At 37.3% G+C, this 15,286-nt stretch overlaps 1 protein-coding gene and 1 long non-coding RNA gene across 11 annotated transcripts in view; one reads left to right on the forward strand and one right to left on the reverse strand.

The window, feature by feature from the left end:
• Window positions 1-15,286, forward strand: part of ARMC3 (armadillo repeat containing 3) — a 57,958-nt gene that overhangs the window by 33,802 nt on the left and 8,870 nt on the right. For all 10 annotated transcript variants that reach the window (XM_064635243.1, XM_064635287.1, XM_064635304.1 and 7 more), the window contains 5 exons: window positions 7,421-7,670; window positions 8,812-8,948; window positions 12,392-12,560; window positions 13,406-13,506; window positions 14,402-14,470. In XM_064635243.1, coding sequence (XP_064491313.1) covers window positions 7,421-7,670; window positions 8,812-8,948; window positions 12,392-12,560; window positions 13,406-13,506; window positions 14,402-14,470 — 726 coding nt within the window. The remainder of the gene's footprint in view (window positions 1-7,420; window positions 7,671-8,811; window positions 8,949-12,391; window positions 12,561-13,405; window positions 13,507-14,401; window positions 14,471-15,286) is intronic.
• On the reverse strand, window positions 1,019-8,833 carry LOC135402295 (uncharacterized). The gene is made up of 3 exons (XR_010425075.1): window positions 8,322-8,833; window positions 5,801-5,915; window positions 1,019-4,493 (listed from the first exon to the last, which is right to left on the reverse strand). It is a non-coding gene; the product is annotated as an uncharacterized LOC135402295 (long non-coding RNA).

The raw sequence follows: 15,286 nt of genomic DNA on the forward strand, positions 1-15,286 counted from the left end.
TGGACAGTACCCTGAATCATGCCCTGCTGGCAGGTGACAAATGTTTTGTACAGCCAGCTGTTGTATTTTTCTCTTACATTTGTGAAAGTGTGGCTGTATGGAAAACTCCCTCTGTACACTGACACTGTAACTGTGTTTTGGTCTCAGTACAGTTCTTCTTTTACAAAAAACCAAAATTCTTATGCATTTTCCTGGAGTTTTTGGGTTTTTATTGCTGTTGTTTTTAACTTTGTTGCCTATCAGGCAAATGAAGACAAAGACCAATACAGAGCATTCATCTCTATCTAACACAGACCTCATGTCACTGCATCCTGAAGTGGATGGGAACCTAAGTATATCCAAAATAGGTTCAGACAGAAAACAGAACACTTCGAATTGAATTGGGATAATGATAACTACGTAGAAATTCAAGTCCTTGTTGATATAGCAAAATCTTTTGGGCTGTTTGTACTCCCCTACCTTCTAAGCCTTGCAGTATGATCACTATCTTAGCCATGGAAGGCTGGAATTTCACTTGGAGCATACGTAACTTCCATGTCACTTGGAGGACCTATAACTTCCCATGGTAGATTTCTATGGGATCAGGTGAAACATTTTTCTTCCCCGATGGAGACTTCTAAACCTGGGAGAGAAAACTTTCTTTCATCTAGTGGCAAAGTACAATGATTACCCTTGAGTGTGTATCCCTGCAGTGACATTCAGTGGCACGCACTGAGATAAATTATACTTTTTATGAATTTAAAGTGGCAAGGGTTATTTTGCTTATGAGTAAATTTCAGACAAATTTATTGGTGCTTTGCATGCGCATTTTCTTTGTAGTATATTTCTAAATTAAATGCAAATTTTTTAAGTGTATCTTTTAACTTTACTGTGGTGTGAATTTGTTTATTTTAAGTGTCTGTTAGGAAATTGCAGGGTTATGGCTGACCATGCTGTGAATTCAACCTGTGCACTGACTGTGGCATGTTGTCTACTTGGACTGTCTTATACATAAGATGGTAAAAGTAAGCTTTCACAAGTAACTTTAGCATTTTGACATGCAACCTCAGTAATTTTATCTTAACATAGTAGTATATGGGTATTTTCTTACAGATGTAATTTTAAGAGAGAAAACTAAAAGCATAGATTTCTCCCATCTGAATCATTGTAAGAGCTTGAGCTTTTAGCAAGGCAAAACAGTCTCCTGACATTTGAGATAAGTTCAGTGTTATCCAGAAAAGAGTTATCCAGAAGTGAAAGATGTCAGGAGGTTTCACAGTCCAAAGTACTGTGTGTAGAGACTGACTTGGCACAGCTTTTTTGTCCTTCCTCAGCTGGTGCTTCCAAAGATGAAGAAAAGCCACCATATTCTCACTCCCTGTGTTCAGAAGAGTTGTTGTGAGGACCCTGATTTGGCATTTTCTTTCCTTCCCTTACACCTCCATGAAGGTTGCTGTGGCAACACCTGCATATTCCCTGTTATTTTGCTTCTGTAACAGTGTGGGCTCCAGGCTCACAATATTTGTGCTGAGTTACTCATTTTTGCATGCACTACTTCTTGGATCAGAAAAAAGGGAGAGGAGGATGGTGTCTTTTTCATTAGCTTATCCTGACCGAAGGTACATGGGATCTTTCAGGAGTAAAAAGAGTTTTTATTGCTGAATCTCAAGCCTTCCACATAATAGTGGAAGTGTCAGAAATTCTTAACAAAGGTTGCAAATAATATTATAGTTGAAAGTCTCAGATATGAACAGATAGCTCATTACCAATGTGCCTGTGATATTTTAAATTAAATATACTGCAGTTTTAGAACTGAGATCTATGTAACTTTGTCAGATGAATTCAGTTTCAGACATTAGAATATCTCTGTGAGTTGCTAAATGAGAGTCAGGTATTAAGTCTCTGCTAACCCAGACAGTTTAAGGTTTTATTGCTTCCAGACTGTGAGGTTTATTGAGTTTTGGGTTTGTTGATGTTTTAACAAGCTACTTGTCATTATAAAATAGAAATAGAAGGTTCAGTTCCTGAAATGAAAAATTAATATGGTTTGTTGATATCATCAGTATTTTTATTGGAGCACAAAGGGGCCTCAAATTGTAGATCAGAGTCTCCTGTGCTAGGTTCTCTTACTCAGAATAAACATACTGACATTAATTTCCCTTGTATAGTGAAGAAAACGGAAGTAATATTAGTTTTTAAATAAAATACAGGTGACTATATACAACAGTCAATTGCTTTTGAAAATAATTAAATCACAAAGTGAAATTTTTGCTAAATGCAGAAGACATTTATTGGATGTGTGTATTCTGCTGGCATAACAAGGCAAATGAAGAGTACTAATACATTTAAGGGATAAAAAGGAAGCTATTTCTTATCAAACTTCTGGTTATGATATTCTTTCTCAGAAATTGCATAAGAGAGCTGGATCAAAAATGCCATGTGTGAAAAAAGAAGTCATGCGATTTAACAACAGATAGAGTTGATTTTAAAAAATGTATATGTAATTAGATGCATAATTCTTATGCATAATTTACATGCAATTATGTATGAAAATGAGATATGCACAGCCATAAATGGCTAGCTAAGCACCTCACACACAATCACAGTAATTTTACACAGAAATTAAACATGCAGTTGAAAACACATTTGAAAAAAATGAAGTCCCTAAGGAGTCCAATGGCTTTTGTGAGGAGGAAAAATCTGAATTTTTTCTGAGCAGAAATTATGTTAAATCCTCAGTCAGAAGGGGGGAGTAAACAGCATAGAAGCAAATAAAAATATAATTTAATATAAACCAGTTTATGTTCAGTTGTGGTAGAAGAAGCAAAACCAAACATACTTTATCATTTTTATGAAGTGTCAATCTCACTAGTGTAAATTCAGAAAATGCAGAGCAAACAGTGGTGTCAAGCTGCATCACTGCTCTTCCCCTCTATCTCCCCTCCCTGGGAGGTCGTTTAGGTTGGAGGTTTGGGGGGCAGTCTCAAGGGTTTCTGGCAGCTCTTTGAACACTATTAGTTTCTTTCTCCCTTAGGCTAGACCTTCTCTTCAGGAGGAAAAGCTAGCTGGACCATTCCCTATGCACTAAGTAAATAATCCGTTATTTTTCTTGCCCTGGCTAGAAGGCTTGGTCACAGACCAGAACTATTATGCTTACTATGATGCCAACAAAGAGGTGGTTCATGCCCTAAAATGCTTACAGTCCTAAAAATAAAATAAACCCCCAGAGTTTTGGTCAAATTTTTACTGATTATTGTTTTCACAACACTGTTAACAACATCGGAACTTTCCTGTTGCACCCCAGACACGTAAAGCAACAAAATATTCAGTTCAGCCACATTCGTATAAATCCCCAAAGTATCTGCTGAAAAAAAAGTTTGTTTTGTGAAACTTTTGGTAATGATTTTATTGACAATGTTTAACTTATTTTTGCAGTAAAAGCAGTAAAGAAAATGTTTGTTTTTTTCACTTTTCAGCATTTATTCTTTTAGTCTTAAATCGAGACTATCTGTTAATAACATGTTACAATGTATATTTAAAATTAATAAATTAAATATTTATTATCTGACCTTTTAATATTTGTCTTTCCAATGACACTTGGGAAAAATATTTTACCTATTCTCGAATACAGTAATTGGAATCCAATTGTAATCAGAATTTTACTGTTTCACTAAAGAGCCTGGTTAAGGTCCTTAGGGTTAAAGTAAATGCCTGTTAGTTTAGGCATTCTAATGATCATAATATGGGCTTATAATTCATAACATTTGAATTATTTTAAATGTAATTTAAGCTCTGCAACTCCTACACCTATCTTGTCTGTTTTTTCTTGTTGTTTGTATTTCAGATAGACAGCTTCCACTTTTGAACAAAAACCAGTGATGTTGCAAATTCAACATCTTTTTTTTTTTCCCTCGTCATTGTCTTCTTTCCTTTAACCTAACCTTTTTTCTCCGTATTTAGGAAAGTTAATGTATTTTGAATATTTACACAACATGGAGGGGAAAAAATCCTGTAGATTTATATAATTTACTCCTTTTCCACATCAAAAAGCGGACACTTTTTTCCAGCTAAAGCAAGGCACACTTCTTCCTTGAGGATGTAGTTCTGTAGTGGGAACACTGATAAAGTGCACTGTCTCAGCAGGATGTGTCTGAAGGAGAGTGTTCTGGAGGCAGGGAGAGAGGCTGCGGCTGCTCTGCGTTAAGCAAAGACAGTGCTGGTAAAAACTTCCTCCAACTTTTGTTGCCTTATAATAAAAGAATTACACGGTCCATGCCTCTGCCCAGGATGGAAAGGAACAAGGACCTCCATACTTAGATCTTAATGTTGTATTATTTCAGCACCTTAAGAACTTAAGCATGTTCATTCTTTCAGCTCCCTTTTGAGGTCAGGCTCCGTGGCCCAGGGTGACAGTGCTATTTCTATGTTCTCCGGAGGGCTGTGGAGTAGGATTGAGTTGAACTGTGGATTCTCCATTCTTCCTTCTTCCCTCAGAATCTCTTCTATATGTGTCCCTGTTATCAGAACAAAGCATGGCATCAGATGTTCATGGCCTCTTAAAAACATATTCTCAAAGGTACTGGTTACCTTCAGCTCCTGTTCCCTGCTGTCGTCACTTCTAACAAAATCTTTTTGCCTTGTGATCAGTCGTTCTACTTGATTAAACTATACTCCTGAAACTGTGATTCAGAATGAGTCTGTGCAGAACACAGATCTGAAATAAATATGTATGATCTTCTAAATCAGTGGTTCTCAACCTTTTTGAAGTTGAGTGGCACTTGAGAAAATTGGGTGTGCTCTGTACCTCGCTGAGGTCAGCTCTGAACACACGAGGAGCTGTCACCTTGCTCTTTTGTTAAGTGCTTGTGTACTTGCTGGCTTTATGGAAATTATAGTAAATCTGCTTATAATGTGATTGGCTACGTCATTCAGTGCTGTGTATCATTCTGTAACCAGTCTGTGAGGGACGATATGTTTACTAGGATTTCCTGTGGGAGAATACATGTATTCTTGGGTGCAGTATTGGAATAGTAAGTCCTGTACTTACTGCAGAAGTATTGGATATACTACACCTGTGAGATGCAGTGATGCATTTCATGAGTAGTTAATCTGTCCCATAAATCCTGGAATTTCTTTGTATCCGTCGTAAAGGAGAAACTGTTTGGTTTTGTTTTTTGGGGTTTTTCCTTCCTGCATAAGATATGTGTGTATGTACTGTGTAATGCTGTAAATCTGATACTTTATGGACATGCCTTACTGTGTATGGCCATGTGCATGTATGTGAGTCTCTCCCACACTTTGCCAGCTGGTACATTGTGACATTGTTACATGTGCTGTGAATGTGATGTTTTCCAGCAAACCCGTGATACATGTGGTGGATAGCTGATTCTTACATGTGCAATCAACATGTCCAGGATTTTTTCATATACAGCAGCCTGGATAGAGCTACAAAAGTCCTGAAGCTGGAAATTTGGATAAAATTTCATGGCAAAGAGAAGACAGTCAGTATTAACCAGTAGAAATACAGTGGCCTTACCTAAGTAAAAAACCCAAACCGAATCAACAACAACAAAAAAGCAACCCACCAAACAAAACATTTTTACATCTTCTTCATCTGGTCAAGGAAGGAAGGTAAAGGAAATCCAGCTACCTGAAGACAGTCAGAGGAGTGCAGTGTGGGACATCTGAAAACATGGAGCTCACTTCTGAACAGAGACTGAAGTGCTTGCATTAAAGTTACTGGTGCTCCAGACGGATTCATTAGCCAACACCAAACTAACCCTATATCTTAACGCACACCCAAGCTAATAAGCCCGCTCACCTTCAGTCCCTGGATTGCTGCCTTTTCCCTGGTTTTCCAAAGTGGGAATTACTGCCTGCCAGCCTTCCTTAGATCCATGCACCTGCACTATTTGTGAGCTGCCATGGCCTTGTACCTGAGGCAGAGATCAGAGTGACAAACCCCATTAGCCTCTGCTGATTCATTCCAGGTATGCTCAGGAGCACCTGCATCCCCCTCTGTGACAATCTGGAAATATTTGCACTAACATGAGTTCACAGTAAGATCTACATTATGTTGCCCATGTAATGGGATTACATAGCACAGGCTGGCATGTATTCTGCTTTCTGTCCTGTTTGCATAGGAGTGTGACTATCAGCATTCCTGATGGTTTTTAGTTTTCATCAATGCCCCGGCAGTCTTTGATAGTATAATGGTTTCTTTTATATGTGATACTTCTAAGCTTGTGTTTATTTTGTAACTGTGAAACTTATCAAAAGGTTAGTCAGATTTTGGTAAGAGGCTGTTACAATAAAAGATGTTTACATGCAGATTTCTCTTTTTATTTAATGTGTTCACAGAAATGTAGCAAAATTTATAAGTGTACACTCCTCCATTGAAGAGCTTTTTATGTTTTTGATGTAGGTAAAATGTACTAAAAGAGGGTATAAAAAGCAGTTGCAGGGAAAATTCAAATTGCCATCTACACATTCCCATTGCCAACTTTTGTTTAACAGATGAGCCCAAAGTAAAATTATATATCCTCTAATAGTGCAGCTCCCTGCACCTTCTGCTGTGTCGTGCCCAAAGTTGCTATTTCCTTAGTAGTGCTTCTTCAGCTATGTTTTTTTTCCTTGGATGTTTTCTAACCTAAATCTGTGAAATGATCCTTAGAAAAAAAATCCCAACAAACTCACCAGTTTTATTTGGAAATGGTTAGTTTTGCATGCCTAGCTTAGAACTTGGCCACACAAGCGTTCATCTCAGCTCTGCTGAGAGGCAGCACCCTTCAGCCATGGGAACAGAGGGAACATTTAAACTGGATCTGCTGTTGATAGACTAGTTAATGTGGAATCATAGTCATAGCCAGCCCTGAGCTCTGTTCTGATGACTCTGCTATTATCCTGCTGTCTAACTCGTATAAAGCCAGCTCAGTAATTCCTACATTGCACTGAACTGCACTAAGAAGGACAGAAACTTGGTCGACTATGTTTATATTACCTAGGTACCTGATAATAGAAATTTACAGAGACAGAACAAAGAAAAATGTGACATTCCATGCACTATAATCCTCATTAGAAGTAGTGCTAGAATGTTTATGGCAAGAAGTGATGGCAAATGTCTGCAGAAACATTTGCCTGGAACTAAAATACAAAAATCACACGTCTTTAAGAAGATGCAGGATTTAACTGACTTGTTCAACACTTCAGAAAGAATCCTGTAGTAACTTAAAGAATCCAGAAGTTTGTGACTTGGTTTGTCTGCTTAGGTTGTGTCTCTTGAACTTCACACCATGAGTCATATATAAATCACACACACACACATATATATACATAATTAAATCTTGAAACATAATACTAATTTAATTGGTAAATACAGCACACTAAGAAGGAAATATGGTCCTAAAATAACAAATATTTTTCCCCTCCTTTATTTTGCTAGTGCCGTTGCTGAGGCTGAAGGAATTGAGCCATTAGTGAATACCTTGAGTGCTCAGAGAGATGGAGCCATTGCCAATGCTGTTACAGCACTGACAAATCTGGCCTTGCAAGAGTCATCCCGTGTCAGCATCCAGAGCCACGGTATCATGAGTGCCCTCGTGGAACCACTGCACTCCACCAACAGCCAAGTGCAGAGCAAAGCAGCGTTCGCTGTGGCTGTGTTTGGTTGTGATGCTGTTGCAAGAACTGAGGTAAAACTACTCTTTGAGGTTGTGATTATTGATAACATTTCTAGATTCTGAGGTCGGAGTTAAATTAACCTGGAATCTTTTGTGTCTGTTCTAGAAGTTTTGAGCTTTCTAGATTTTTTTATCTTTGTCATAGGCTTGTTCTACTGAGTTTAGCTCAGTTTTTCATGAGATTTTGGAAAGGGCTTTCTTTAATTTGTATTTTCACTACTGTGTTTGCTTGCCCCAAATTAATGCTTTGCAGCTTTTCATTGGCTTCCATGAGCTTTAATCAGGGCTGTATCTTGATCCCCATGTTAAGGAGCATTAAAGGTTTCTTTCAGCTGAACTTTGAACATGAGAAGTTCAGTCATCTTTACTCTCTCTCAGTGTTCTGTTGCCCACTTTCAAGGCCTGAATGGCAATATCTGACCTTGCTTAATGAAATATTGGATGTGCACAAACTAAATGTAATTCAGACAAAACTCAAAATATAATTAATCCCTTGATCAGTGACAACCAGCAAGTTGAACTCTTTGCTATTTATGAATTGGTCATAGTATTTTTATAAATAAGAATGATGCTACATGCATTCATAAATCATAAGATGGGGTTTTCTCATGGGTCAAGTTTGTTAATTAGGACATGAATAAGGGGCACAGATAATTAATCTACCTCTTTCAGTGTCCTTAAAATGTCTTTCTCTTCGAAAATCCAAATGAGCAATATTTCCTCCAGCATGTATAGGAAAGATACTGTAGCACACAAGAGAATAGGATGTTAATAAGATTGTCACACATGCAATACAGATTCAAATGTATTGTGATGTAAATTAGTTGCTGGGAGGCAACAGAACACAGAAAAGGCTGTGTAACTCTCTGTGGCAGTTTTGGGTTGCATAGTCTCTTCAGGTTCCACACCGCAGCCTAATAACTGAAGAGTAAGGCAGAGCCAGAAGGGATGTCTGTGTTGTACTGCTCTGAAGCTCACTTCAGCTCCAGCCTATGCAGAGCTCACGGGAACACAGATTACCCACAAATGACCTTTCTACCAGCCCAGCACAGGTTGTCTACGAGGCCTGAATGTTTTGGAAGGCGAATTTCACAGGCTGTTCTTGCTCGGATAGATGAAAGAGGTAAGTGGCAATGTCTTCACTTTTTCATAGTTAAGAAATGCAGGTGGACTGGGACCACTCGTTGAACTGCTGCATTCTAAGAATGAAGAAGTCCGAAGAAATGCCTGTTGGGCTGTTACGGTCTGTGCAAGTGATGAACCAACCGCTGTTGAACTATGCAGGCTAGGGTGAGTGGAAATAGGAAATTTTTGATGTGAAAACTCAATTTAAGTCAATCTTTACGTATTTATAGCAGAATAACAAAGCTTTTTGGTAAGCAGAAACTACTTTTGCACCACAGATGTTACAGATGAAATGGTATTGATTTTTAGGAACAGAGGTTTTCAGACAAAATATAAGCCTGTAGAGAGAACTGTCTGGAATTATAAAGCATTTATTGTTTCTGTGACTGAATTACGCTTTAGATTGAAGATTGCTTATATCAGTCAAAATTAGGAACTACAGTGCCCCATACATTTCAAACTGAAATAAAGGTTTCAGACTAAGTTTAATATACAGTAAATTGTACTTATTATGCACAGGCTAGATTTGATTTACAATCTCTGGTTAACTGCAGGTGTGCTGAAGTGTCATGTAAAAGTGACTCTATTTTATTCCTTCTTAGAAGCTCCCAGTTCCATATATTAATATCTGAATTACAAAAGCTAGTTTAGGTTATAAGAATTATGACACAGGACTCCTCAGACAGGGTGACTTTTAGTTACTGTTAAATTAAAATATATGTAATTGCCCTGCTCCCTCTGCTGGGCACTTCTCTGATAACTGCACGGATACTTAAAATCCCTCTAGGAGGGAATTCTGCAAAGTGAGACTCTCAAAAGTTTAGATCACGATGGGACCTCAAAGGTGATGTTATCCATCTATCTGCTGTAAGACTGAGTAAGGTACACTGACGTGTTTTGGCTTGTTTGGTGTAAATACGGATTCTGATGGGGTTTCACAACTTTCTGAGGTAACCTGTTCCAGTGCTGGAGTATCCTTACAATTAGAAGGGGTTTCTGAGTTTTAAATATCCCTTATAGCAAATCAATCCAACTGCATGTTGTCTTACCTGCAATGGGATCGAATAACCATTTTTTATAGCAATTTAACTTACTGAATTTTCTCATTTTCCGTGTTCTTCTCTCAGTTTCTTTTTCATGACAAAATAAAAATGCTAAACTAATTTTATTTTGAAATCTTGTATCATTTTGTCACACATCTCTGAATTTTTCTTCTTTATTTATACCATTTTGAAGTGTCATCTCCCACCCTGGATGAGGTACGTCAGATGAGGTCATACGACCATCAAATAAAGCTCAGTAATTATTTTATCTTGCATATGGCACTGTTCTTGTTTAATCCCTTCTTTGTTACAGTATCAAAGTAGGACTCTAATTGTAATGTGTCCTTCCAGTGTGATAATAATATATTAAGCATAGTTTTTCAACTAGTCAGGCACTACTTCATGGTTTTTTTATATAGATCATATTTCCTTGATTTGCTCACAAGTATTCAAGTAGGAATATGTGAAAAGACTTATTAAAGTCAAAACATATCTCAAAGTCAACTCATATCTCGCATCTACTTCTGGCTATACATCAAGTCACCCTATCACAGCAAGGATTGCATTCACTTTACATGACTTATTCTTGACAAATACATAATGGCTATTTCTCACCTCTTATTGCTTGCAAACTGATTGTTTAATAATTTGATATGGTTTTCTTTGGACACTGAAATTTGGCAGCATGATATTTATTATAATTTCCTTGTTCTTAGTTTTTCAAATCTAGGTAGTATCTTTGCCCTTCTCCACTCTCCAGACATCTAGAATTTTCAAATGCAATTTTCAAATAGAATTATAAATAGTTACAATGTTGCTTTTGCAAATTCGTAGAGGGGTATGAGGTAAGTGTCCTCAGGGACTGCTAACTTTGTCTCCTCAAACTTACTCTAGACATGTCAAGACTACTGTTTCTACCTCCTTGTTAATATGACTGCCAGGCATCAGCCTGAAACCTCTTTATGAAAACTGAAGCAAAAAAGGCATCATCAGACACTTCAGTATTTTCTGTGCCATCTGTTATGAGTTTTCTTCCCACATTGAGTAATAGGCCTACGTTTTCCTCTCTGACTCATAGCATATGAAACATTTGTCTCAGTCCCTGAACAGTTGTGTCTCACTTTGCCTGTGCATCTTTTGGGTTTGTCCCTTACTTTTTCTATTCTGTTGGTAGTGTTTCCATTTCTGTTTGAATTTTTTTTTTTGGGGTTTTGGCTCTTCATAGAATTTTTGGTGCAACTGTATTTGGCCGGTTTTAGCTTGTCTCTCCTCTATATGAGGGTAATGTGCCATTGTGCCTGTAATGTCATCTGTTTTAGACACTGCTGAACACATTAGCCTTTCTTTATTCATTTTCCCCTTTAAAATTCTTCCCTGTATTATTTGCTGCTTATCTGCAATATGCTGTAGACAAAGAGCCTGAACTGCTCTTCCACTATCTTCTCCCATTGCTCGCTTCTATAAGAGAAGGCTGTCATTTGCCTTGCCTGAAAAACTTGTTCTCTGGAATTCATCTGACGTACCTTCGAAGTCTACCTTGTAAATGTCTGCAGCTGAGGCTCCCTGTGTAGTTCACAGAGAGAAGTGGGCAGCCTAAACATGGAGATCATTATATATATATATATATATAAATATATATATATATATAATATGTGTGTGTATATATAAAATTTATTCCTTGAGATGTGAAGAATGTCTGCATGTGTGCATAAAACCACACACATAAATTTGAATATTTACACACAAATATATCATCATTTTTCCTGTTTGTTTTTTTTTCATTTGTAAACAGTTCTAAAACTGCAGTATGCTATATTCTCCTTTATCTTCTTGGTGAGCTTTTCCTAAGTTTTTCAGGTCAGAAGTTATCAGTATGTGGGTTTCAGCACCAGAAACAGCTTAAGAAATTAATTCCTGTCCTCCCATGTCCTCACATTGCTATTTGTTTCTGTCTCCATGCTGCAAAAATCCCGCCATTCTGGTGGTGCTGAGACAACTGCTTGTGTTTCTCTGCTCATTCGTGTTTAGCCAATATCTGCCAACTGTGCCTTCCCCAAGCACAATAACAGTCCTAGGCCAGAAGGATTCACACATCACATAATGCACAACTGGAATCTGAAAATTGCATTGCAGCTGGAGAGAGAGAGAGAGAGAGAGAGAGAGCGCGAGCTTGTCTGAACTGTGTCATATGGTCAGCTCTGAACATTGTTCCTTTTACATCTTTTTTCTCCCTCAAGTCCTCTGTGGTGCTGAACATCCTTCTGATAAAAGGCTGTGGCATCGTGTCCGCGTTTCTTTATGTAGCATTTAACTACCTAAAGAAATTGCTTTTGCTTTTGAGCATTGCAAGGCGGTTTTCTCCCCTTGAGAAGAAATTCTGTGCAGCACAGCCTTGCTGGCCCAGAGGGCATAGGGCTGGCACTTGGAAGTGAATTTGTCTTGGCCTTGGTAATGCTGAAAACTAACTCTAAACTGTATAATAACAGTTAATTAGTATTTAACAATGAATTAGCCACTGTGTTTTATTTACCAGTGCTTATTTGCTTTTTGTATTTTATTTATCAGCGCTTTAGACATTCTAGAAGAAATTAATCTGTCAATAAAGCGTAAAAATAAGTTTAGTGAAGCTGCTCTGGAAAAGCTACTTGATAACAATCTTTCCCAAAAGTACAGCCGGTTGGGATATTTATCATCAAGTAATATCATTACTGATGGATTCTATGACTGTGGTCAGGTAAGCTATTCTAAATAGCTACTCTTATTTAGAAAGAGTAAAATTTTCCTGTTAATTTAGAAAGAGTACTGTAGCAAAAAACCAGAATCTGGCTACAGAAAATACTCTGTTTTCATGTCCTGAAGTTTCACAGCTGTTACACAGATCTCTTTTGATTATCTTTCTTCATGGATGAAATCTCACCATCTTCATGCTACCCCTCAGTTGTGATTTTCTTCCCAATCCTATATGAGCAGTGCAGACCTAGTTCCTTTCCAGATCCTTTCTTTAACTTTAGGTCTTCTGGTCTCTTTCCCTGCAGTGTACTTAATACTAACTTGACACTGAATGACGGACTTTTTGTTTGTTTATTTTTACATAAAGAAGTAAAGAGTTCTTATTTTCACCTGAGTCATGACCCTTTCTCTCACAAAGAAGTATTTGTAATATAAAGACTGACTCCAGTATCACTTGTTCAGGTTAAATCAGAGAAAGACTTCTTAAAATACCCAAATGAATTAGAAATACCAGTCTTACAGACAATCAGTAAAATACCTGCTCCTAAAGCACTTGGTTGCTTTGAAAATTCCATCCTGTATTGTAAAGCCTTCAGAGGCAGGAACATTTACTTATTCTGGAACTGTTTGGAATGCCTTAATGACAATAACTACAGGTTAAATTATTTATAAACAACATTTTCTAAGAAAAATTGATGAAGAAAATGCAAATTAAGAAGAAAAATATTTTTAATAGCTTTGTAAGTTCTTGCAGAGTCTTTGGTTTAAGATTAGGAATTTTAAATACATTTTTTGTCTGCATCTTTAACTGAACAAAACACCTTATATTTTATGCTAATTTTCTTGTAGATAAAACCCGGAGCAAAATTTTTATCTTTGGAAGAACTAAGCATGCAAGAGCTTACTGACCGTCGGGCAATAATCTTCATTAATGCTAAACCCCAAGAAGAGTGAGTCATGTTAGATCTACTACCATTTATTGCAATAGCTCATCTTTTTAATAATTTTCCCTGTTTCCAGTATAAACTTCATTTTATATACAGATAGATATATACATGCATGTATATATACACACACATATATAGGCACATCTATTTTAATGCCAGTACAGTGCTTTATGTCCTAGAAGGCAAAAGATTCATATTTTATAAAATAAGAATTTGGAAAATAACTTTTTTCTCTGTCTAGAGAGATAGACAAATGCATGGAAGTTTAAGCACATCATCCCAAGAGGCAGGACAAAGCCAAGTATGAAGACCTCAGGCTTGATAAAGAACCTGTGTCTGTTTCTTCTCCGTTTAAGTTGAAGCCAGCCTAACAAATCTTCTTAGATTTGAATGCAGGAAGTTGGTATTGGGCTTGTTTAACTGGGACCCATTTCCTGTAAACAGTATCACAGATCAAAGATTGCTCTACCAATATTTTGCAAGTCCAAAACCTTCTTCTCTGTCAACACATCACATATTTGGTTTACAGTATCATTAGCTTCCCTTTTAAGCTTGTATATGACACCATAAAGATGTCTGGGAATATCTATGACAAATTATACTTCCATGCTCTTTGTTGATCCCTAGAGTTGTCTTTAACTATCAGGTTTTCTTTCTTTGGCTTTGATACAGCTTCTTGCTCTTGCACTTCGGCAGCAGTCTTACTCCCCAGTTACTTTTGTGTCCATAATTTGGTATTCCATACTTCATTTTTGATCCCTGAATCAATATCTGGTTTATTAGTGGTTATTTCTTCCACTTACATTCCACAATATATTTACTGTCCTTTAAAATCAGAACTCCATTTTCATAGCTTCACATGCAAATAACGTGCAAAAATAATCTTGTTCTGTTTCAGTCTCGCAGTAGAGAAGGCACAGGATTCACCACCTCCTATTTCAAAAATAGGTAGTAAAGAAAAAGCAAGGTAGGGTTTTCAGATTTACTGGTTGTCAATGTTCTGTTATTGCTCTAACATTAAAAATAGAATTCTGACTGAAAATAGTGACAGTTTCTGAACACTTAAATACAATGTTAAGTATGTTTTTGGAGTCTTGCTTTCACCTCCTATTTGCACTAACATTCTTTTGTCTATCTTAGTGGTTATTTGTCCTCCCTCCCCATGCTGTATTTGAATAGCTCATATTTATTTACTTTTTTCCTCTCATTATCCCTGGGAGGCAGGGAAATGCTATTATTTTGCAACTTGACAACCAAGACACAGGGAAATTAGGGTAGAAGTTCTTTCTCAGTTTAGGACTTAAGACCCATGAGATGTTCCTACACTGTCTACATGCATCCTTATTTGTAGATTAAATTTCTTCCAGTGAAATTCCATAGATGACTAGAAGCTGTGTGTGCTCAGAACTAGAAGGGTGTGCTCAGAACTGTCCTGATTTTGATGACAACTAGCCTAGAAATGCTTTGCTCTTGCAGGGCTTGTCCTGATCCATATGATACACAAGGTACAGTGCTGCAGTCTGTCTGTTCATACCAAATAGGCTGGAACCTCTACCCTTGTAGTGAAAAATTAATTTCCTTCTTTTACAGAAAGAGGATTTGAGCCTGTCCCTCAGCAGACAGCTGACCACAAGATATTTGGGGTTTAGCAGTCTCTTTCTGGTTTGTTGTAGCTGATCACTGACAATGGGGTGTAATGAACAGGGCTTTCTGCTTCAGCTGTTGGGGTACTTACCTCAGAGAGCCAAGACTAAATTTCTAGTCCTTGTCTAGTATAAAATAC

Source organism: Pseudopipra pipra, chromosome 1, assembly GCF_036250125.1.
Source record: "Pseudopipra pipra isolate bDixPip1 chromosome 1, bDixPip1.hap1, whole genome shotgun sequence".
NCBI classification, from domain to species: domain Eukaryota; kingdom Metazoa; phylum Chordata; class Aves; order Passeriformes; family Pipridae; genus Pseudopipra; species Pseudopipra pipra.